Below are 26,173 nucleotides of genomic sequence, written 5' to 3' on the forward strand. Positions count from 1 at the left end.
TAAGCTACAAGTCTGCCTTTCTTCATGGTCCAGGACACGAACCCTCCTGTGCAAATAACTCACAATCTTCCTGTGCCCAGACTATCACCAGACACCTGCAAGTTAGCTCACTGCAACGTTGGCATTATCAGTACTGCACAAAGCCCTCTTCAGCATACAGCATAAACAGTATGCCATCAAATCTCCAGCAAGTCTTTGTTTCCTTACAGTCAGCTCCTTTTCTGCTGGTTCTGCCTGTTGCTCCCTGGCAATGTACTTTTTTTTTTTTTTTTTTTTTTTGAGATGGAATTTCGCTCTTGTTGCCCAGGCTGGAGTGCAATGGCGCAATCTCAGCTCACCGCAGCCTCCATCTCCTGGGTTCAAGCGATTCTCCTGCCTCAGTCTCCCAAGTAGCTAGGATTACAGGCATGCACCACCACGCCCAGCTAATTTTGTATTTTTAATAGAGACAGGGTTTCTCCATGTTGATCAGACTGGTCTTAAACTCCTGACCTCAGGTGATCTGCCCGCCTCAGCTCCCAAAGTGCTGGGATTATAGGCATGAGCCACCGTGCCCAGCCTGGCAACGTACTTTTATACTTCCTTTAATAAATCTGCCTTTCTTTATCTACTACTGTCTTGGTAAATTATTTTACCCCTGTACCACCAGCCCAGATAGTTGTCATTCTCCCGAGTATATTCTGTATTCTGTACAGTTTCTGTTTTGCAAAATCCCATTTCACTTGGTTATCTTGTAATATTCCTCCCTCCCCTCCTGCCCTGCAGGCTTTGTTTTTGAGGTATGGATGAACAAAGTAGCCCTTCTTTTTATTGAAAATCCCTGCAAAAATGTCACTCAGGAAGCTCAGAAGAGTTGAAAGGACTTTTAGCAAATTTCACATACAAGCAAGATAGAATTGCTGTGAGTATGGGGAGGTGGAGGGTTGATCTGACATGCAAGAAGCTCCTCAAAGGCACAGATGCTGGCAGAGAAGGTGGGGAGGGCTACAAACAGCTACATGTGTGCACTCACATGGCTTGAAGAAGGGTAGAGAAGCCGTGTCATGGACTAGATGACTGTTTCTCCCATCACCTGTGTCTCCTTTTGTACTGAACTCAGTTCTACTCCCAAACTCTCCAGATTGTCCAGGTACAGGCTCCCGTGGTCCTCCTTCATCCTCTGGGAAGTGGACAACAAGTGCCAGCAAGGGCAGGCCATTTCTTGAGCGAGGCAGATGGTACCTAGGGAACAGCCAAGGTTTGGGTTAGGTCAGAGAGAGTCCAGAGCTCCACGCCCTGGAGGTCAGGTCCCTCTAGCTCCAGACCCACCCTCCCTCATTCTGCACCCCCGCCACCCAGTCTAGGGTATTACAGAGAGAGATTCCAGACAGGATGCATCAAAGGACAAGAAATATAAATACATGTATAAAATCACAGACCCATGGTCAACACCTAGAAGGACATCTCAGCAATCATGTAGTCCCTTAATGGGTGAAAAAAAAACAACTAGGGTTTAGAGAAAGGAAGTTCCAACACAAAACCCAGGCCCAACTCAAGACCTTCAGTGAAGTAAAAGATAGACAACTGACATGAATAAGAACAAATGAGGGATGGACATGGTAGTTCACGCCTATAATTCCAGTGCTTTGGGAAGCCAAGGCAGGAGGGTCTTTTGAGCCCAGGAATTCGAGACTCATCATGGGCAACATAGCAAGACCTTGTGTCTACAAAAAAAAATAAAATTAGCCAGGCATGATAGCATGAGCCTGAAGCCCCAGCTACTTGGGAGGCTGAGGCAGGAGGATCACTTGAGCCCGGGAGGTCAAGGGTGCAGTGAGGTATGATCACACCACTGCCCTCCAGCCTGGGCGACAGAGCAAGACCTTGTCCCTTTGAAAAAAGAACAAATAGGCCGGGCGCGGTGGCTCACGCCTGTAATCCCAGCACTTTGGGAGGCCGAGGCGGGCGGATCACAAGGTCAGGAGATCGAGACCATGGTGAAACACCGTCTCTACTAAAAAATAGAAAAAAATTAACCGGGCGCAGTGGCGGGCGCCTGTAGTCCCAGCTACTCGGGAGGCTGAGGCAGGAGAATGGCGTGAACCCGGGAGGCGGAGCTTGCAGTGAGCCGAGATTGCGCCACTGCACTCCAGCCTGGGCGACAGCGAGACTCCGTCTCAAAAAAAAAAAAAAAAAAAAAGAAAAAAGAACAAATAGGCCGGGCGTGGTGGCTCAGCCTGTAATCCCAGCACTTTGGGAGGCCAAGGTGGGCGGATCACAAGGTCAGGAGATCGAGACCATCCTGGCTAACACAGTGAAACCCCGTCTCTACTAAAAATACAAAAAATTAGCCGGGCGTGGTGGCGGGCGCCTGTAGTCCCAGCTACTCAGGAGGCTGAGGCAGGAGAATGGCGGGAACCCCAGAGGCGGAGCTTGCAGTGAGCTGAGATCCGCCGCTACACTCCAGCCTGGGCGACAGAACAAATGGCCAGGCACGGTGGCTCATGCCTGTAATCTGAGCACTTTGGGAGGCTGAGGCGGGCATATCACAAGGTCGGGAGTTCGAGACCAGCCTGGCCAACACGGTGAAACCCCTGTCTCTACTAAAAATATAAAAATTAGCCGGGCATGGTGATGTGCGCCTGTAGTCCCAGCTACTCGGGAGGCTGAGGCAGAATTGCTTGAACCCAGGAGATGGAGGTTGCAGTGAGCCGAGATCACACCACTGCACTCCAGCCTGGGTGACAGAGCAAGATTCCGTCTCAGGAAAAAAAAAAAAAAGAATAAATGGAGATATCCTGAGTGAATGATCAATGCTGTGTTAAGATGAAGACTAAGATAAAAGACAACTTATATTTTCATCATTATAGCAGACTACTCTCCCACTAAAAGCCACAAAAATTTTAAATAAAATGTGAGGGAATTTCAAAGAGTTCATGGAAATCATGAAAAAATGGAATTAAAAGGTTAAAATATAAAATATTGTAACTATTTGGTGATGGGGAAAATAAGAAATAAAAAAAACAAAAATAAATATGTGGGGTTTGTTGTTGTTGTTGTTGTTGCTGCTTTTTGTTCTGTTTTGTTTTTTGAGATGGAGTCCCGCTGTTGCCCAGGCTGGAGTGCAGTGGTGAGATCTCCGCTCACCACAACCTCCACCTCCTGGGTTCAAGCAATTCACCTGCTTCAGCCTACTGAGTAGCTGGGATTACAGGCACACGCCACCATGTCCAGCTAATTTTTGTATTTTTAGTAGAAATGGGGTTTCCCCATGTTGGCCAGGCTGGTCTTGAACTCCTAACCTCAGGTGGTCCACCTGCCTCAGCCTCCCAAAGTGCTGGGATTACAGGCGTGAGCCAGCGCACGTGGCCATATATACACATACATATATATGTATGTGTATATACATATGTGTGTGTGTGTGTATATATATATATATTTTTAAACTAGCTGGCCATGGTGGCACATGCCTGTAGTTTCAGTGATTCAAAAGGCTGAGGCAAGAGGATCACTTGAGCCCAGGAGTTGGAGGCTGCAGTTGAACCACTGCACTCCAACTTGGGCAACAAAGCAAGACCCTGTCTCTTAAAAAAAAAAAAAAAAAAAAAGGTAGAGACAGGAATAGATAGCCGAAGCAACCAGGATGGTGGAAGGGAGACTGTAAAAATTTGAAGGAGTTTAGTTCTAAGTCAAGAAGGATAAGAACGAGAAGGCCAAGTATGGGGTTGAAGCTCCAGAGCAGTGCTGTCCAGTAGAACGTTCTGCAGAGAAGGAAATTTCTCTGTCTGCACTGTCCAACATGACAGTGTCCAATAGCCACTGGATATATGTGGTTATTGAACACTGGTGATATGGCTAGTATGGCTGAGGAACTGAATTCGTCACTTTTTATTTCATTTTAGAGATGGAGTCTTGCTTTGTCACCCAGGCTAGAGTGCAGCGGTGTAATCTCGGCTCACTAAAACCTCTGCCTCCTGGGTTCAAGCAATTCTCCTGCCTCAGCCTCCCAAGTAGCTGGGATTGCAGGCATGTGCCACCACACCCAGCTAATTTTTGTATTTCTAGTAGAGACAGGGTTTCACCATGTTGGCCAGGCTGGTCTCAAACTCCTGGCCTCAAGTGATCCACCCATCTCAGCCTCCCGAAGTGCTGGGATTACAGGCGTGAGCCACCACACCCGGCTAATAACTGTTTTAATTAATGAAAGTTAAATAGCCACGTCTAGCAGGTGGCTGCAGTTTGGAGCAGTGCAACTCTAGAAAATCCAAAGGGAAGGCCTCCACAAGACAGGTTCCTAAATCCAGACCAAGGACAAGAAGCAGGGCACTGTTCCCTGGACACTCACCAGCCACTATGAACAGAAAGATGCCAAAGCCCAGCACGTAGTAAGGCCATAGCACGGAGAACTGCAGGGGGCTGAGCTTCATCCGCAGAGCCTGGATCTCCAGGGCATGCAGCACCAAAGCCAGGAAGGCACAGGCCCCTGCAGGGTCACAGGGAGGCACTCTCACTCTCCTCCCATGCTGCCCACCTTCCCTCCAAACTTCACCCCCTGTGGCTCCTGCCTGGAGGCTCCTTCCTCCTTGCCCCCTCTCTGAAAAAAAAAAACTCCCACCCAGATGCCTGTCCCTCCCTCCTTTCTGACTCATCTTCAAACCTATGTGCTTCAACTTGCAGGGAACCATCATCAGAACTCCCTTTCCTAGCACCCTCTTCATCTGCCCTTAGCTCACTTCAGGTTGCACCCTCTGGGTGCAACACTTTGGATTAAATGCAACCCCATTTTCCCACTGCATGTGCTCGACGTCCACCATTTGCCTGGGAGCCTCTCAGGGTGGAGCCTGGGTCACCCTTTATCAATGTCAAAAGGGGCCGGGTGCAGTGGCTCATGCCTGTAATCTCAGCAATTGGGAGGCTGAGGCAGGAGTACCACTTGACACCAGGGGTTCAAGGCCAGTCTGGGCAACATAGCGAGATCCACATCTCTACAAAAAAAAAAAATGTTTAAGTTAGCCAGGCATGGTGGCACATGCCTGGAGTCCCATCTGCTTGGGAGGCTGAGGTGGGAGGATCACTTTAGCCCAGGAGGTTGAGGCTGCAGTGAGCTGTGATCACACCACTGCACTCCAGCCTGGGCAACAGAGTGAGACCCTGTCCCTAAAAAGAAAAATTATGCCTCTTTTGACATCACAGAGACTGAGCAACCCTCTTTCTCTGGACTCCTCCCCAGGCACTAGCAAAGGTCAGGGATCACCTAGCTATTCCACACCTGTGAAGAAGCTGACGAAGGCTAACACAAAGTTTTGCTTCCAGGTCCTCGGGAAGAACTTGGATTCAAAGGGCACCATGATGAAGGTGGTGAGGAAAGCCAGGAAAACTGCAGACAGCAGGAAAACCCGGCCGAGGAGGATGTAAACTGCAGGGGAGGGAAAAGTGGGGCTGAAGCTGGGAACCCTGACCCGAAAAAGGACAGAGTCCCGCAGAGCCTGGGCAGGGCTGGCCCCCGGAGCCTCCACCACCCTTGGATCCCAAAGCATGGCCTTGGGACCAAGGTTGTGACCATGCCACTTGGCCCCAAGAATGCTCTGGTCCCACAATTTGATTCCCAATGACATAGAAATATATGAAAAAAATTAAATTGACAATGTCAGACACTGAAATCACCAGTTCTTAATAATTTTTTTTCTTTTTTTGCAACAGGGTCTCACTCTATCATCCCGGCTGGAGTGTGGTGGTGTGATCTCAGCTCACTGTAACTTCGACCTCACAGTTTGAAGTGCATGTCTATGGTCCCAGCTACTCTGCAGGCTGACCAAACAATCCTCCTGCTTCAGCTTCCAGAGTAGCCGGGACCATAGACATGCACCACCACACCTGGCTAATTTTTTTATTTTTGTTTTGTAGAAACAGGGTCTTGGTCTGTCACCCAAGCTAGAGTGCAGTGGCACCATCATAGGTCACTGCAGCCTCAACCTCCTGGGCTCCAGCGATCCTCCCATCTTGGCCTCTCAAAGTGCTGGGATGACAGGCGTGAGCCACCGTGCCTGGCCTTAACAAATGTTTTTTGTTTTGTTTTGTTTTGTTTTGTTTTGTTTTTTTGAGACGGAGTCTCACTCTGTCGCCCAGGCTGGCGTGCAGTGGCCGGATCTCGGCTCACTGCAAGCTCCACCTCCCGGGTTTATGCCATTCTCCTGCCTCAGCCTCCCGAGTAGCTGGGACTACAGGCGCCCGCCACCTTACCCGGCTAGTTTTTTTGTATTTTTTTAGTAGAGACGGGGTTTCACCGTGTTAGCCAGGATGGTCTCGATCTCCTGACCTTGTGATCCGCCCGTCTCGGCCTCCCAAAGTGCTGTGATTACAGGCTTGAGCCACGGCGCCCAGCCAACAAATGTTATTTTGTGAATTTGGTTGTACCAAACCATGTATCATCCACTAGGGGAAAATGGTGGTTTTAAAAAGCAACACAAAATCAAACTCTTGTGATAAAATTTGTTGCATGTGCAAATGTGAAGAATCACACCTGTATTGGTTACCCTGAAATAATTCACCTGTGGAAAATCAGAACTTTGTGAGGTCAAAATGTTCTGAACTCCGAAGGAATCGCCACACCCCTATTTAATTTTCCTAGTTAATAGGAGTGAGACTGGGTGCAATGGTTCACACCTACAATCTCAACACTTTGGGAGGCTGACGTGGGAGGATTGCCTGAGGCCAGGAGTTGGAGACCAGCCTGGGCCACATAATAAGACCCTATCTCTACAAGAAATTTTAAAAAGTTGGGCATGGTGGGGCACACCTGTAGTCCCAGCTACTTGGGAGGCTGAGGCAGGAGGATCACTTGAGCTGAGGAGGTGGAGGCTGCAGTGAGCTATGATCACACCAGCCTGCGTGACAGAGCAAGATCTTGTTTTTACAAAACCTAAAATTAAAAAATTAGCTGGGAGCTGTGGTGCGCACCTGTAGTCCTAACTACTCAGGAGGCTAAGGTAGGAGGATCGCTTGAACTCAAGAGTTGGAGGCTCCAGTAAGCTATGATCACACCAGCCTGGGTGACAGAGCGAGATCCTGTTTTTCACAAAACATAAAATTTAAAAATTAGCTGGGAGCTATGGTGAGCACATGTAGTCCCAACTACTCATGAGGCTGAAGCAGGAGGATCAGGAGTTGGAGGCTGCAGTGAGCCATGGTCATGCCACTGCACTTCAGCCTGGGCAACAGAGTGAGGCCCCATCTCTAAAAGCAACAACAGGCCGGGCGCGGTGGCTCATGCCTGTAATCCCAGCACTTTGGGAGGCCGAGGCGGGCGGATCATGAGGTCAGGAGATCAAGACCATGCTGGCTAACACGGTGAAACCCCGTCTCTACTAACAATACAAAAAAAATTAGCCGGGCATGGTGGCGGGTGCCTGTAGTCCCAGCTACTCGGGAGGCTGAGGCAGGAGAATGGCATGAACCTGGGAGGTGGAGCTTGCAGTGAGCAGAGATCGGGCCACTGCACTCCAGCCTGGGCGACAGAGCAAGACTCTGTCTCAAAAAAACAAAACAAAACAAAAAAGAGCGACAACAACAACCAGAGTAGTGAAACAGACCAAAATTAGCAGAGCCAGAGTCTGGTAACAGGGTGATTTGTTCTCTGACTGCTGGCATGATGCAGACCCATGTGAAAATGAGTTTGTATACCCTCCTGAGCTGGTAGAGGTGGGCAGCTGGCAGTGGGACAAGGAGTCAAAGTTGCTGTTGAAGTCCCAGATATCCCAGAGTCTACCCTTGGGTTAACCAAGCCTGGTTAATTTTTTGTACGTGTTTTTTTGTTTGTTGATTGGTTGGGTTTTTTTTGTTTTGTTTTGTTTTTTTAAGACAGGGCCTCACTCTCACTCCCAGGCTGGAATTCTGTGGCGCGATCACAGCTCACTGCAGCCTTGAACTCCTGGGCTCAAGTGGGAGCCCTCCAACCTCAGCTTTTTGAGTAGCTGGGACTACAGGCACATGCCACCATGCTTAGCTAATTTTTTCATTTTTGTAGCAACAGGGTTTGGCTATGTTGCCCAGGCTGGTCTCAAGCAGTCCTCTCGCTTCGGCCTCCCAAAGTGCTGGGATTACAGGCACAAGCCACTGCATCCAGCCCTGAGCTAATAGGATTTTGTCCTCTCTGCTCCCACTCTGTTCTTTCACCCCTCACCTCTGTCCCGACACTGGCCCCGTCCCCCTCGCTCCCCTCCCCACCTCCATCCCTCCTTACTGGATAAGGGTCGAGGCTTCCAGCATTTGACATGGAAGCAGTTCTCAAATAGGCCACTGAAAAAGACTTCGTGGGACTCCTCGTTCGTCAGTCGCACCCAGAAGGGATAGATGGAGACCACCAGGATAAGCAGGTAGCCTAGGGAGGTTAAGGCTGGGACTATGGCCCAGGAGAATCCCTTCATGTCCTTGTCCTCTAACATCAGCATCACCTGTGTAAGAGAAAAGTGATCACGGAGGTGGGACACCGACCCAAATTCTCCTGCAGCACAGAGGGAAGGAGATGACAGGTGGGGAAGTGTCAGTGCTGTGTATGGCCCATATGTGAAGCTCAGTAAATGATGATTTCTTTGCTTAACTTTACAGCCTACACACCTCTGCAGCAGACAAAAAAAAAAAAAAAAAAGGCCGGGCGCGGTGGCTCAAGCCTGTAATCCCAGCACTTTGGGAGGCCGAGACGGGCGGATCACGAGGTCAGGAGATCGAGACCATCCTGGCTAACCCGGTGAAACCCCGTCTCTACTAAAAAAATACAAAAAACTAGCCGGGCGAGGTGGCGGGCGCCTGTAGTCCCAGCTACTCGGGAGGCTGAGGCAGGAGAATGGCGTGAACCCGGGAGGCGGAGCTTGCAGTGAGCAGAGATCCGGCCACTGCACTCCAGCCTGGGAGACAGAGCGAGACTCCGTCTCAAAAAAAAAAAAAAAAAAAAAAAAAAAAAAAATTGCATAAAATGTTTCTGTCGCTAAGTCACTAGGTGATCTTGGGCATGTCAGGTTCCCCCTCTGAGCTCCAATTTCTTCCTCTGGTAAAGTGAGGAGGTTGACCTGGGCCATTCACAAGGCCTCTTCAGCTTCAAAGTTCTCAACTTGCAGCTGGGTGCGGTGGCTCACACCTGCAATCCCACCACTTTGGGAGGCTGAGACAGGTGGATGGCTTGAGTCCAGGAGTTTAAGAACAGCCTGGGCAACATGGCGAAACCCTGTCTCTACCAAAAATTAGCCAGGCATGGTGGTGCATGCCTGTAGTCCCAGCTACTCAGAAGACTGAGGTGAGAGGATCGCCTAAGCCCAGGAAGGTCAAGGCTGCAGTGAACCATGATCACACCACTGTCCTCCAGCCTGTGTGACAGAGCAAGACCCTGCCTCAAAAAAAAAAAAAAAAAATTAACTTAAATAATTTTAAAAATTTTTAAAAACTGAAGTTCTAAGCTTTCTTTTTATTTATTTATTTATTTATTTATTTATTTATTTATTTATTTATTTTGAGACAGAGTCTCGCTCTGTCGCCCAGGCTGGAGTGCAGCGGCCAGATCTCAGCTCACCGCAAGCTCCACCTCCCGGGTTCACGCCATTCTCCTGCCTCAGCCTCCCGAGTAGCTGGGACTACAGGCGTCGGCCACCTTGCCCGGCTACTTTTTTGCATTTTTTAGTAGAGACGGGGTTTCACCGTGTTAGCCAGGATGGTCTCAATCTCCTGACCTCGTGATCAGCCCGTCTCGGCCTCCCAAAGTGCTGGGATTACAGGCTTGAGCCACCACGCCCGGCCTTTTTTTTTTTTTTTTTTAGATGGAGTCTCGCTGTTGTCAGCCCAGGCTAGAGTGCAATGACATGATCTCGGCTCACTGCAACCTCCACCTCCTGGGTTCCAGCAACTCTCCTGCCTCAGCCTCCTGAGTAGCTGAGATTATAGACGTCCACCACCACACCCAGCTAATTTTTGTATTTTTAGTAGAGATGGGGTTTCACCATGTTGGCCAGGCTGGTCTCGAACTCCTGACCTCAGGTGATCCATCCGCCTCAGCCTCCCAAAGTGCTGGGATTGCAGACGTGAGCCACCGCGCCCAGCCCTAAGCTTTCAGTTCTATCAACAGCCACCTCTACTGGCCATCAGAAGGACAACTCCAGCCTATTTTGCAGTCAGCTGTCTTCCTTTTGGGATTTCAGACTGAGAACCAAGGGGAGATATTCAGACCAGAGCCTTAGGTGCCCTTATTCAGTGACTGGCCTTCTGACCACAGGAACTGTGGGTTTAGATGTGGAGGGGTCCATCTGGGCAGGAGGAGCCTATGTTGAGAAATGAGCAGGTCATGTACATACAGGAAGTTTTACAAAGAGTTCTGGTGTTTCATACGAGCCTCCCGCAGCCCGGGCCCTCAGTGAAGGCTTCCTATCACGTGGAGTTCCTCCCCCAAACCCATCTTCTCTTTCATCACCATCTGTCACTGAGGTGTCTCTTTTGTGGCCAGTCACTGGTGGCTCATGCCTATAATCTCAGCACTTTGGAAGGCTGTCACGGGAGGATCGCATGAACTCAGGAGTTTTGAGACTAGCTTAGGCAACACAGTCAGACCAGTCTCCACAAGAAATTGTTAAAAATTAGCCAGGCATGGGGGCATGTGCCTGTCTGTAGTTCCCAGCTACTTGGGAGGACGAGGCAGGAGGATCTCTTGAGCCCAGGAGTTAGAGACTGCAGTGAGCTATGATCATGCCATTGTACTCCAGCCTGGGCAACAAAGCAAGACCTTGTCGCTCAAAGAATAAAAATTTTCAAAAGATGTCGTCTTTTGAATGAGTAGTTACACCGTGATGGGTGAGTGCTGGCTGGTCTTGTCTCAGCTTCATCACTTCCTAGCTGTGTGATCTTGGGGAACTTGCTCAGAGTCTCAGGACCTTGCTTTCCCCATGTGGAAAAGGAAGGATATAACACCTGCCTAATGATAAGGAAGAATATATTATAACACCTGCCCAATAATAAGAATACAACACCTGCCCACTGAGAGGACCAAATGAAACAACGCATACCAAAGTGTCCAACACAGTGCTGAGCACTCAGGTACTTGGTTAAAGTTGGGAGGGCAGGGATGGAGGGCAGGCTTCTTAAATTCAGATATCCCTGTGGGAGAAGGGGGCTGGAAGCCACACCCAACTTCAGGACAAATTGATTCAATGAATCTGCTTTCCCCTCTGTCTGTGCTGAGCCTGGCAGCTCTGAGGAATGAGAGTTATCCATCAATGGGAAGGAGGGAAGGGAAGGGGAGGGGAGGGAGAGGGAGGGAGGAAGGAAGGAGGGAGGGAGGAAGGAAAGAAGGGAAGGAAGGAGCAGGGAGGTTGGAGCTGCAGGGAGGGTGAGCCTGGCCAGAGGCCTCCAGGTGGCACTATGATGACCCTTGCTACCTGGCAGTGCAGAAAGGGGGCATCAGGAGGTAATAGGAAGATGTGACAAGGGAGGTGCACCCCAAGATGACAGCCTTTCTTTCCAAGTCCTATCCAAAGCCAGGCCTGGGGACTCTTGCCTGTGCAAGGCTGGGCTTGGCAGCATCACGGTTTTCAAGCTGTGCCTGGGAAGTAGAGAGCACAAGGCCCTTGGAGTGAGCATGCTTCCCTCTTCTTCTCCCACACCCTGTGGAAACCTTGCTCAGTGCAGGAACTGGGGCCTCTACCCAATCCCCATGCAGACCCTCACTGCAGCCAGGGAAGGGGGCATCTTTGAGAGTTACCGATGGCTATGGCTGAACAAGCCTAATGGCAGAGGGCAGAGGTGTGGGTCCCTTCCTGTATCCCCCACACCCAAATACACTGGTTATAAATGGGTAAACACATGTTTATCTTCAATGCTGTCAGAGTGACTTGAAAATGTTTGTACTTTTCTTCCTTTCTGACGTTCTCTAGTTTCTCTTCTTCCCACTTGAAAACTTGAATTCTTCCCTTTCTTTCCTTATTATTTTTTGTTTTTAGATACAGGGTCTCACTCTGTCACCCAGGCTAAACCTCCTGGGCACAAGTGATCCTCCTACCTCAGCCTCATGAGTAGCTGGGACTACAGGTGCATGCCACCACGCCCAGCTAATTTTTTAATTTTTTGTAGAGACAGGGGTCTCACTATGTTGCCTAGGGTGTCTTAAGCTCCTGAGCTTAAGTGATCTTCCTGTCTTGGCCTCCCAAAAAGTTAGGATTACAGGCATGAACCACCACACTTGGCCTTCCCCTCTCTTTAAATCTCCCTTTTCCATCTCCCATCCACTCTCCAGGTCATACAAGCCACCCCAACCTCAGGGCCTCCATTTTCTTCTCTCTAAAATGATGAAGTCTGTTGGACCAGAGAGCATTGAGGCATCCTTCTAGTATTAGAACTCAATGGGAAGGAGTCCTGACTGCATCTAGACCCTGTCCTCTGTATAGATGGGAGTACACTGGGCATTCTTATTTGATAGGGGGCACCTCTTCCTGTCTACCCCATCTCCACCTCAATTTGTCTAGAAGTGATCTCTGTGTCTCCTTTATTTCTACCTTTTTTTCTCTCCTTCACCCAAACCCTAGCCTTGAGCTCATGCTGGTTCTTCCCTCTCCCCAACCCCACTTCCATCTCACCAGCCTTCCTCATCTTCTCAGTTTTCCCTTCATAAAGTTCCCCAACCTTCCATCCTTCCTGTCCCCACGCCTACCACGCCTCCCTCCACACACGGAACATCACCGTCACCCCCAGGCTTCTCTGGCCTCTATACCTGGTGATTTGGTTTAGCTGTGTCCCCACCCAAATCTCACCTTGCATTGTAATAATCCCCATGTGTCAAGAGCAGGGCCAGGTGGAGATAATTGAAACACAGGGGGCAGTTTCCCCCATACTGTTCTCGTGGTGGTGAATAAGTCTCACAAGATCTGATGGTTTTATAAGTGGAAGTTTCCCTGCTTAAGCTCTCTCCTACCAGCCACCACGAAAGATGTGACTTTGCTCTTCATTCGCCTTCAGCCATGATTGTGAGGCCTCCGCAGCCATGTGGTGCGAGTCAATTAAATCTCTTTCTTTTATAAGTTACCCAGTCTCGGGTATGTCTTTATTAGCAGCATGAGAACACATGGGTTCCTTCCTGGAGGGTGACCGTTCTGCTCTCCTAAATTTTCCAAATCCCACTCCCCTGAAAAGTGCAGCTTGGTCCTGTCCACTCCACACAGCCCTCCCAGCCACTCCCTCAGCAAAAATTCACTGTGCACTTACAGGTCTCCCTGTTCCCAGTGTAGGCCAATGGTGGGGATTCTGAGATGAAAAAAAGACAGGAACTCAGCAGAGGCTCTTGGAACTGTTAGGGAGAGAGACACAGAAACACATCGTGTGATGCAGTGCTTTCATCTTCACAGCCCGAGGTTACTTTGGGGCCAGGCATACTCCAGGGCACTACCCCTTATCTGTCCCTTTCCCACTGCCCCCTCCACTCTCCAGTGATGAGGACCTTGTCCTCCTTTCCCTGGGCACTAGGCCAGGGCCCTCCCTGAAGCAGCCCTTAGTGCCAGTACTGGACAAGGGTATATCTTCGGATACACAACTTAAGATCCGCACGGATATAGGCCAAGCCGAAAGATCATAGATATTTGAATATAAGAGGGGATTTGTATAAGATCCTTTTGTACAGAAGCAGAGATGGAGAGCTGGAGAGAGGGAATAACTGGTGGAGGATTCCACAGCCCATCAGTGCTGGCACAGGGACCAGAATACTGCATCACTGCCAGGCCAGCCTCACCAGCCACCAGTGGCCGGCAGTTCAATTCAGTGATTCCCAAATCTGGAATTCTGTGGATCCAGAGAATGCTTTCTTTATAGGCATGTGCATATGTGAGAAAGGGAGAGAGAATGGGGGAATATAGGACTGCCAACTTTTTATTTTGCCAAGAGCATTCAAAACAAAGCAACTTATCTACTGTCACTGGTTTGGTTTTTATTTTTTTATTTTTATTTATTTATTTATTTATTTATTTATTTTATTTATTTTTGAGACAGACTCTTGTGTCACCCAGGCTGGAGTGCATTCATGCCTCCTGGACACAAGCGATCCTCCTGCCTCAGCCTCCCAAGTAGCTGGGACTACAGGTGTATGCCATTACACCTGTTTTTTGTTTTTTGTTTTTTGTTTTTTTAAGAGATGGGGTCCTGCTATGTTGCCCAGGCAACCCCTAGGTTCAAGTGATCCTCCCACCTTGACCTCCCAAAGTGCCGAAATGACAGGCGTGAGCCCCCATGTCTGGCCAAATTATTATTTTTTAAAGGGTCCACAACACCAGGAGGTAAGAAGACCTGTGTACCCCGTGGTGGTGCCTGGACCAGCATCTGAGGACCACTGGCTTGGCAGGAGGTTCCTGGACTCCTGCCCCTCTTCAGCGCCTGAGCTGCAGCCCCGTACCTCCCAGGCCCTGGCACCTCCAGAGAAAGCCGGCAGCTGCGCTGGGGATGAAGGAAGTGGGCTACCTAAAGGGCATCCTGGTTTGGAATGGGAAAGAGACCTTCCCTTCCCACTGTTTCCTCTGGTCATTTGTGGCAACTTGGACTGCACGTTGACCCAGGGTGGGGTCAAAGTTCCTCCCCGTTGACAACCCTCTTCGGCACTTTCCCCTGAATGCCAGGACTCCGCCCTTCCATGGCCCCAAAGCCATAGGTATATTTTCAAGACCCCAAGCTGCGCCCTAACCAAGCCATCCGCCCCCAGCCCCTGCCCCGGGCTTCCCACAGCCAGTTAGGTGATGTTCGGCCTTGGGTGGGTAGGGGGACTTCCCCACATCTTCTCCCAACCTGCGGGGCCACCTTGCTTGGCCCCCTACTGGTCTCCCCTCTACCCTTCCCTCCACCTGCGGCACCATCATAGGGGGTCTCGCGTCCCAGGACTGGGCTGCCCTCCAGGCGGGTCACGGTGGGGCCCTCGCCCGCCCTTCCAGGCTCCGCCGCGCTCCTGGAGCTTCCGTTGGCCCCTGAGGCCCCGGCGGGGGGTTGCCCCGACCCGAGACAGAACCCACTGAGCCTGGGCCTCTGGGCCTGGCTCCAGCTCCAGCTCTGCGGAGGAGACGGAGGAGACGCGGGCTCAACCCTCCCTACCTGCCGCCCCCGCCGCCGCACACCTGGCGGGTGGAGGATGGGGAAATCTGGCGGGAGGGTGGGGAAATCTGGCCCTGGCATCTGCCCACAGTACCGGCCTCGCTCACGGGTGGGTGGGGGCGGAGGAATAGAGAGCGGGAGGGATCTGAATTCAAATCCTAGCTCTGCCATTCCCAGTGTGGGGACTTTGAGTAAACGTCCTGTGTCTCCTTCCTGAGTCCTGGGCTTCTCATCTGTAAAATGGGAATAATAATAGTAGTAATAATATACTGTTAATAGTATTCACACTATTATATTAATATCCTATTAACACTATTATATTAGTAATATAGTGTTAATAATGTTAACACTTTATTAATAATATAGCGTTAATAGCATTAACACTTGTATTAATAATATAGGCTTAGTATTAACACTGCTATATTAATGATACATGATTACATTATTAGTATTAACACTGCTATATTAATACATGATTAACTACATTATTAATAGTGTTAACACTATTATATTAATAGTACAGTTAACACTATTATATTAATATAGTGTTAACACTATTATATTAATACTACATTACATTACGTTAATATAATAGTGTCAATACTTTATTATTAATATAATAGTGTTAACACTATTAATAATGTGGTAATAGTATCTACACTATAGTAATAATATAGTGTTTCATAATATAGTGTTAGTCTGGGCGCGGTGGCTCACGCCTGTAATTTGGGAGGCCGAGGCAGGCGGATCATGAGGTTAGAAGATCGAGACCATCCTGGCTAACACGGTGAAACCCCGTCTCTACTAAAAAATACAAAAAATTAGCCGGGCGTGGTGACGGGCACCTGTAGTTCCAGCTACTCGGGAGACTGAGGCAGGAGAATGGCGTGAACCCGGGAGGCGGAGCTTGCAGTGAGCTGAGATCGCACCACTGCACTCCAGCCTGGGCGACAGAGCAAGACTCCGTCTCAAATAATAATAATAATAATAATATAGTATAATAATATAGTATTAACACTATTATATTAATATATTAATAATATAGACTTAACACTATTAACTATTATATTAATAATATAGCGTTAACACTGTGTAATATATTATATTAACAATATAGTGTTAATAGTATTAACACTGTTAATAATATAGCGTTAACACTATATTATTAATGGTGTTAACTATTACTAGCTAATAATATAGTTAACACTATATTATTAACACCCTGGACGTCAGTAGTAATACATTGGATATTATGAATAATATCACAGTGTGTTAACAACAGTGGATATCAGTAGTAATATCGTAGATATTAGGAAGAATACCATAGTGTGTTAACACAGTATGTCAACACTGGATATTAGTGATGTTATGAAAAATATCACTATATTATTAATAGGGTTAACGCTATGTTATTAATATTATAGTGTTAATAATATTAACATATTGTTAATAATATAACACTAATAATATTAACACTAACACATTACTTATATTAGTAATGTGTTAACACCATCATATTAAAAATATAGTGTTAGTAGTATTAACACTCATATTAATAACATAGTATTAACACTTACATTAATAATATAGTGTTAACACTGTTATATTAATAATAGAATGCCAATAGTATTAACATTTATATTAATAGTGGCACACTGTGATATTACTAATATCTGTTATGCTAATGATACCCAGTGTTAGCACACTGTTAACACACTGTGGTATTACTAACATCTATGATATTCATAGTATTCAGTGTTAGCACACTGTGATATTACTAATATTTGTGACATTAATAATATCCAGTGTTAGCACACTGTTAACACACTGTGATATTACTAATATCTATATTATCTATCATATTAGTGATATCCAGTGTTATATTAATATCTATTATAGATATTAGATATTACTAATATCTATTATAGATATTAGATATTACTAATATCTATTATAGATATTAGATATTACTAATATCTATATTAATATCCAGTGTTATCACACTGTGATACTACTATTTATGACATTAATAATTATTATTAATGTCACACACTGTGATATTATTCATATCCATATTACTACTGTTAACACACATTAGATATTAATACTAATATCCAGTGTTAACACACTATGTTAACACACTGTGATATTATTCATAATATCTATGATATTAATGCTGATATCCAGTGTTAACACACTATGTTAACACACTGTGATGTTATTCAGAATATTCATGATATTACTACTAATGTTCAGTGTTAACACACGGTGATATTTTTCATAACATCACTAATATCCAGTGTTGACATACTGTGTTAACAAACTGTGATATTCTTCCTAATATCCACGATATTACTACTGATATCCACTGTTGTTAACAGACTGTGATATTATTCATAATATCCAATGTATTACTACTGACATCCAGGGTGTTAAACTGGGTTAACACCCTCTGATATTATTCACAATATCCAGTGTATTACTATTGATATCGAGGGTGTTAATACAATTAATATCCATGATATTATGAATAATATCACCCTGTGATATCCAAGATGATATCCTGATACTGATCCACTACTGATATCCAGGATAACACACTGTGTTAACACCCTGTGATATTATTCATGTCTATGATGTTACTACTGATATCCAGGGTGTGAACACACTGTGTTCGCACCCTGTGATATTATTCATAATATCCATGATATTACCACTGACATCCAGGGTGAAAACGCAGTGTTAACACACTGTATTTTGTTCATAACATCATCAATATCACTACTGATACCTATTGTTTCACACTGTGATATTAATGAAATATTGCTGTTACATTTATAATATACAGTGTTTCCACACTGTGCTATGTATGAAGTATACTATCCAGTGTTTCCACACTGTGCTATGAAATATCATACTATTCAGTGTTTTCACACCGTGCTATGAATGAAATATTATAATATCCAGTGTTTCCACACTGTGCTATGAATGAAATAATATTCAGTGTTTCCACATTGTGCTATGAATCAAATATTATAATATCCAGTGTTTCCACATTAGCTATGAATGAAATATTATAATATTGAGTGTTTCCACACAGGGTTATGAATGAAATATTATATTATGCAGTGTTTCCACACAGGGATATGAATGAAATATTATACTATGCAGTGTTTCCACACTGTGCTATGAATGAAATATTAAAATATCCAGTGTTTCCAAACAGGGATATGAATGAAATATTAAAATATCCAGTGTTTCCACATAGGGATATGAATGAAATACTAAAATATCCGGTGTTTCCACAAAAGGATATAAATGAAATATCGCCGTGATATTTATAATATCCACTGTTTCCACACAGGGATAAAGTTGAAATCTTGCTGTGATATTTATAATATCCAATGTTTCCACACAGAGATATAAATGAGATACAGCTGTGATATATATAATATCCAGTGTTTCCACATTTAGGGCTATAAATGAAATATCGATGATATTTATAATATCCACTCTTTATGCACACAGATACAAATGAAATATCCCTGTGATATTTATAATATCCAGTGTTTCCGCACTGATATGAATAAAATATCACTGTAATATTTATAACATCCAGTGTTTACACATTGTGATATTAATGAAATATCTGTTATAATATTTCTCAGTTTACACACTGTGATATTAATGAAATATCGGTTCTGATATTTTTCATATCACGGTGTTTACACAGAGTGTTTATACACTGTTATTAATGAAATATCACTGCTGATATTTATCATATCATAGTGTTTACACAGTGTTTACACACTTTGATATTAATGATATATCGCTTCTAATATCATATCAGTGTTTGCACAGAGCGTTTACACACTGATATTCATGAAATATCACTGCTGATATATCACAGTGTTTACACAGTGTGATATAAACGAAATATCCGTTCTGATATTTTTCATATCACAGTGTTTACACAGAGTGTTTACACATTGTGATATTAATGGTATATCGCTTCTGATATTGATCATATTACACAGTTTACACACCGTGATATTAATGAAATACCGCTTCTGAAATTTGTCATATTGCAGTGTTTACACACAGTGTTTACATACTGTGATAATGAAAAATTGCTTCTGATATTGATCATACCACCGTGTTTACACAGTGTTTACACTCTGATATTAATGAAATAACGCTTCTGATATTTATCGTATAAAAGTGTTTACACAGTGTTTACATAATGTGATATTAATGAAATATCGCTTCTGATAGTTATCAAATCACAGTGTTTACACAGATCGTTTACTCACTGTGATATTAATGAAATAAAGCTTCTGATATTTATCAAATCACAGTGTTTACAGAGTGTTTACACACTGTGATATTAATGAAATATCGCTTCAGATATTTATCATATCACAGTGCTTACACAGGGTGATATTAATGAAATATCGCTTCTGATATTTACCGTATCACAATGGTTGCACTTGTGATATTAATGAAATATCACTTCTGATATTTATCACATCACAGTGTTTACACACAGTAATATTGATGAAATATCGCTTCTGATAATTATCATATCACAGTGCTTACACAGATAGTTGACACACTGTGATATTGACGAAATATCGCTTCTCATATTCATCATACGACAGTGTTGCCAGAGGGGGTATACACACTGTGATACTGATGAAATATCGCTTCCGATAATTATCATATCACAGTGCTTACACAGACGGTTCACACACTGTGATATTGATGAAATATTGCTTCTCATATTCATCATATCAGTGTTGACAGAGGGGGTATACACACTGTGATATTGATGAAATATCGCTTTTGATATTTATCATATCACTGTTTACAGGGGGTTTACATACTATGATATTGATGAAGTATTGTTTCTAATATTTATCATATCGCAGTGTTTACACGCTGTGATATTGATGAAATATTGCTTCTGATATTTATCATACCACTATTTACAGGAACTTTACACTCTGTGATATTGATGAAATATTGATTCTGATATTTATCATATCAGTGTTTACATGCTGTGTTAGTGATGAAATACTCCTTCTGATGTTTATCATATCACAGTGATTACAGGGGGTTTACACACTATGATATTGATGAAATATCACTTCTGATATTTGTCATATCTTTGTGTTTACAGAGTGTTTACACACTATGATATTGGTGAAGTATCGTTTCTGATATTTGTCATATCACAGTATTTACACAGCGTGTTTACACACTGTGATATTGATGAAATATCGTCTCTGATATATGTCATACCAAAGTGTTTACATAGGTTTACATACTGTCATATTGATTAAATGTCGCTTCTGATATTTATCATGTAACAGTGTTTACACACTGTGATATTGATGAAATATTGCTTCTGATATTTATCATATCAGTGTTTACAGGGGGTTTATATACTGTGATATTGAAGTAGCCGTTCAGAGTGTTTACAGTGGGAGTATCACCTGTGATGATATTATTCATAATATCTAAAAGACATTACTCCTAATACCACAGTGGGTGTACACCATGTGATGATATTATTCACAGTATCTAAAAGATATTACTCCTAATATCACCTTGGGTGTACACGCTGTGATATTATTTACAATATCTAAAAGATATTACTCCTAATATCACCATGGGGGTACACCCTGTGATACTATTGGCAATATTCAAAAGATATTCCTTCTAATAAAACCATGGATGTACACCCTGTGATATTATTTACAATATCTAAAAGATATTACTCCTAATACTACCGGGAGTGTAGACCCTGTGTGTACAAAATGTGATATTAGTCGTAATATCTAAAAGATATTCCTTCTAATATCACAGTGGTGCAGTACACTGTGTGTACACCCACTGTGATATTGTTCGTAATATCTAAAAAAGATATTACTCCATATATCAAAGTGGGTGTACATCCTGTGATATTATTTGTTGTATCTAAAGAAGGTAGTACACCTAATATCTCAATGGGTATACACCCTGTGTGTAAACGCAGTGATATTACTCATGATATCTAAGGGAGATATTACTCCTAATATCACAGTGGATGTACACCCTGTGTGTACACCCTGTGATATTATTTGTAATATATAAGGGAGATATTACTCATAATATTACAGTGACATTATTTGTAATATATAAGGAATATATTACCTCTACTATCACAGTGGTTGTACACCCTGTGTGTAAACCCAGTGATATTATTCGTAATATCTAAGGGAGACCTTACTCGTAATATCACAGTGGGTGTACACCCTGTGTGTACACCCCCTGTTATATTATTCATAAAATCTAAGGAAGATATGACTCCTAATATCACAGTGGGTGTACACCCTGTTACATTATTCATAATATCTAAGGGAGATAGTACCTTTAACATCACAGTGGATATACACCCTGTGATATTATTCGTAATAGGTAAGGGAGATAGTACACCTCATATCACAGTGGGTGTACACCCTGTGATAGTAATCATAAAATCTAAAGGAGATGTTACTCGTAATATCACAGTGGGTGTACACCTTGTGATATTATTTATAATATCTAACAGAGATATTACTTTTAATATCACAGTGGGTGTACACCTTGTGATATTATTTGTAATATCCTAGGGAAATATTCCTACTAATATCACAGTGGGTGTATGCTCTGTGATATTATTCAATTATTTGTAATATTTAAGGGAGACATTACCCCTAGTATCACAGTGGGTGTAAACCCTGTAATATTATTCATAATATCTAAGGGAGATATCACTCATAATATCACCGTGGGTTTACACCTACTGTGTATATTACTCATAATATCTAAGAAAGATATTACTCCTAATATCACAGTGGGTGTACACACCCTGCGATATGAGATGTAATATCATCCTCTCCCCACCTTAATGTCACGAACTATATCGCAGAGAAATGTACACCTTCTGCGATATGGGGAGTAATATCATCTTCTCTTCCCTTGGATATTACAAACAGTATCACAGACTTTGCACAAACAGGGTGTTTACGATATTGAAAATCATATCATCTTCTTCCCTGAATATTACAAACAATACCACAGAGGGGTGCACCCCCTGTGATATTGGGAGTAATATCATCTTCTCTTCCCTTGGATATTACAAACAGTATCACAGACTTTGCACACACAGGGTGTTTACGATATTGAAAACCATATCATCTTCTTCCCTGAATATTACAAACAATACCACAGGGGGGTGCAGCCCCTGTGATACTGGGAGTAATATCATCTTCTCTTCCCCTGAATATTAAAAACAATATCACAGGATAATACACACCCGCTGCGATGTTGAGAGTAATATCCTCTCCCCTCACTGGATATTACAAACAATATCACAGGACATGTACACCCCCTGCGATATTGGGAATAATATCATCTTCTCCCTTTCTAAATATTACAAACAATATCACAGGGGAGTGAACATCCCCCTGTGATATTGGGATTAATATAATCCTCACCCTCCCTGGATATTAGGAACAGTATCACAGGGGGGTGTACACCTTCTGCGATATTGGGAGTAATATCATCATCTCCCCACCAGGACATTACAAACAAAATCACAGAGGTGTGTACACCTCATTCAACATAGGGAATAATATCATCCTCTCCCCCTCTGGATATTACTAATAATATCAAGGGGGGTGTACACCACCTGCGATATTGGGAGTAATATCATCCTCTCCCCCTCTGGATATTAAGAACAATATCACAGAAGGGTGCACACCTCCTGTGATATAGGGAGTAATATCATCCTCTCCCTCCTTGGATATTATGAACAGTATCACAGGGGGGTGTACACCCCCTGCGATGTTCGGGGTAATATCATCCTCTTCCTCCCTGAAAATTATGAACAATATCACGGGGCGTTGTACACCCCCCGTGATATTCGGAGTAATATCATCCTCTTCCTCCCTGAAAATTATGAACAATATCACGGGGTGTTGTACACCCCCCGTGATATTCGGAGTAATATCATCCTCTCCTCAGCTGAATATTACGAACAATATCAAAGGAGGGTGTACACAACCTGTGATATTGGAAGTAATATCATCCTCTGCCACCCTGGATATTATGAACAATATCACAGAAAATGTACATAAAGGGTGTTTACGATATTGGGAGTAATATCATAACCCCTCTGGATATAACGAACAGTATCTCAGTGGGTTACATACCCCCTGAAATATGTGAAGTAATATCATTTTCTCTCCCCCCAAATATTACAAACAATATCGCAGGTGGGTGTACACACCCGGCGATATGGGGAGTAACATCATCCTCTCCTCTTCTGGATATTACAAACAATATCATAGGGGCGTGTACACCCACTGGGATATGAAGAATAACATCTTCCTCCCCGCTGCAATATGGAAAGTAATTTTATCCTCGCCCTTTCTTGATATTATGGATAATATCGCAGGGGGGTGTACACCCCCTGCGATATGAGGACTAACATCTTCCTCTCTCTTCCTGGATATTACAGACAATATCACAGGAAGGTGTACACCCTCTGTGACATAGAGAGCAATATCATCCTCTTCCCCCCTGAATATGAATATCACAGGAAGTGTCCGCTCCCTGCTATATGGGGAGTAATATCATCCTCCATGCCCCTGGATGTTAAGTACAATATCACACGGGGGTGTACACCCTCTGCGATATGGGGAGTTATATAATTCCCTCTCCCTCTTGCTGTTAAGGACAGCTTCACAGGGGGGTGAACACCTCCTGCGATATGGGAAGTAATATCATCCCCTCCCCGCCAGATGTTATGAAAAATATTACAGGGGGGTGTACACCTTCTGCGATATGGGGAGTAATATGATCCTCTCTCCCGCTGGATGATAGGAACAGTATCGCAGCGGAGTGTACACATTCTGCAATATGGAGAATAATGTCATCCTCTCCACTCCTGGATGTTACAGACAATATTACAGGGGAGTGTACACACCCTGCGATATGGGAAGTAATATCATCCTCTCCACCCTGGATATTACGGACAATATCACAGAGGCTATACACACCCTGTGATATTGGGAGTAATATCATCCTCTCTTTTCCTGGATGCTACAAGCAATATCACAGGGGGGTGTACACCCCTTGCAATATTGCGAGTAATATCATCCTCTCCCCCCGGATATTACAAACAATATCACAGGAAGGTGTACACCCCCTGCGATGTTGGGAGTAATATCATACTGTCCTCCTCTGTGTATTAGGAACAGTATCACAGGGATATCTACAACCGCAGCGATATTGGAATTAATATCAACCTCTCCCTCCCTTGATATTATGAACAATATCACAGTGGGGTGTACACCCCCTGGGACATTGGCAGTATTATCATCCTCTTCCCCCCGAATATTACTAATGATATCATGGTGGGGTTATATTATTCATAATATCTAAGGGAGACATTACTCCTAATATCACAGTAGATGTACAACCTTTAATATTATTTGTAATATCTAAGGAATGCATTACTCCTAATATCAAAGTAGATGTGCATTGTTTGATATTATTCATAATATTTAAGGAAAATATTACTTTTAATATCACAGTGGCTATACACCCTGTGATATTATTCATGATACCTAAGGGAGATATTACTCCTAATATCGCAGTGGGTTTATACCCTGTATGTACACCCTTTGATATTATTTGTAATATCTAAGAGAGATATCACTTCTAATATCATAGTGGTTATCCACCCTGTGATAATATTCATAATATCTAAGGGAGATATTACTTCTAATTTCACAGTGGATGTATACCCTATGATATTATTCATTTCAGGGAGCTATTACTCCTAATGTCACAGTGGGTTCATAATATCTAAGAAAGATCTTAATGCTACTATCACAGTGGCTGTATACCCTGTGATATTATTCCCAATATCTAAGGGAGATATTACCCCTAATATCACAGTGAATGTACACCCTGTGACACTATTCATAATATCTAAGGGAAATATTACCTTCATATCACAGTGGGGGTACACCCTTTAACATTATTCGTAATATCTTAGGGAGATATTACTCCTAATATCACAGTGGGTGTACATCCTGTGGTATTGTTCATAATATCTAAGGGAGATATTACACAGTTAGAGAGGAAACATTAGCTGCAGGCTTTAGGTTAAAGGGGCTACAGCTTCAGGTTAAAAAAGAAGAAAAAAGGCCGGGCGCGGTGGCTCACGCCTGTAATCCCAGCACTTTGGGAGGCCGAGGCGGGCGGATCACAAGGTCAGGAGATCGAGACCATGGTGAAACCCCGTCTCTACTAAAAAATAGAAAAAAATTAGCCAGGCGCAGTGGCGGGCGCCTGTAGTCCCAGCTACTCGGGAGGCTGAGGTAGGAGAATGGCGTGAACCCGGGAGGCGGAGCTTGCAGTGAGCCGAGATTGCGCCACTGCACTCCAGCCTGGGCGACAGAGCGAGACTCCGTCTCAAAAAAAAAAAAAAAAAATTTAAAAAAAAAAAAAAAGAAGAAGAAAAAAAAGTCATGGCCGGGCACAGTGGCTCACACCTGTAATCCTAGCATCTTGGTAGGCCAAGGAGCGAGAATAGCTTAATATCAGGAGCTGGAGACCAGCCTGGGCAACATAGTGAGACACTGTCTCTACAAAAAAAAAAAAAAAAAAAATTTAATTAGCCGGGCGTAGTTGTGTGGGCCTGTCGTTCCAGCTACTTGGGAGGCTGAGGTGAGAGGATCACCTGAGCCCACAAGGTCGAGGCTGCAGTGAGTGATGATCATGCCATTGCACTCCAGCCTGAGTAACAGAGTGAGACCCTGTCTCAAAAAGAAAAAAGAGAAGGAGGTGGATAAAGGGAAGGAAGAAAGGGAGGGAAGGAGGGAGAGAGGGAGGGCGGAAGGGAGGAAGGAAGGAAGGAAGGAAGGAAGGAAGGAAGGAAGGAAGGAAGGAAGGAAGGAAGGAAGGAAGGGAGGGAGGGAGGGAGGGAGGGAGGGAGGGAGGGAGGGAAGGGAAGGGAAGGGAAGGGAAGGGAAGGGAAGGGAGAGAGGGAGAAAAAAGTCAC

At 44.3% G+C, this 26,173-nt stretch overlaps 1 protein-coding gene across 2 annotated transcripts in view; it reads right to left on the reverse strand.

Moving 5' to 3' along the window:
• Positions 1-849: 849 nt before the first annotated feature.
• TMEM225B (transmembrane protein 225B) overlaps positions 850-26,173 on the reverse strand; it is a 45,990-nt gene continuing 20,666 nt past the window's right edge. For both annotated transcript variants that reach the window (XM_008018643.3, XM_073012784.1), the window contains exons 2-6: positions 13,210-13,291; positions 8,219-8,429; positions 5,249-5,395; positions 4,325-4,462; positions 850-1,221 (exon numbers count right to left, since the gene is read on the reverse strand). In XM_008018643.3, coding sequence (XP_008016834.2) covers positions 1,049-1,221; positions 4,325-4,462; positions 5,249-5,395; positions 8,219-8,426 — 666 coding nt within the window. In that variant the 5' untranslated portion in view covers positions 8,427-8,429; positions 13,210-13,291 and the 3' untranslated portion in view covers positions 850-1,048. The remainder of the gene's footprint in view (positions 1,222-4,324; positions 4,463-5,248; positions 5,396-8,218; positions 8,430-13,209; positions 13,292-26,173) is intronic.

This window comes from Chlorocebus sabaeus, chromosome 28, assembly GCF_047675955.1.
Source record: "Chlorocebus sabaeus isolate Y175 chromosome 28, mChlSab1.0.hap1, whole genome shotgun sequence".
Classification (NCBI taxonomy): Eukaryota; Metazoa; Chordata; class Mammalia; order Primates; family Cercopithecidae; genus Chlorocebus; species Chlorocebus sabaeus.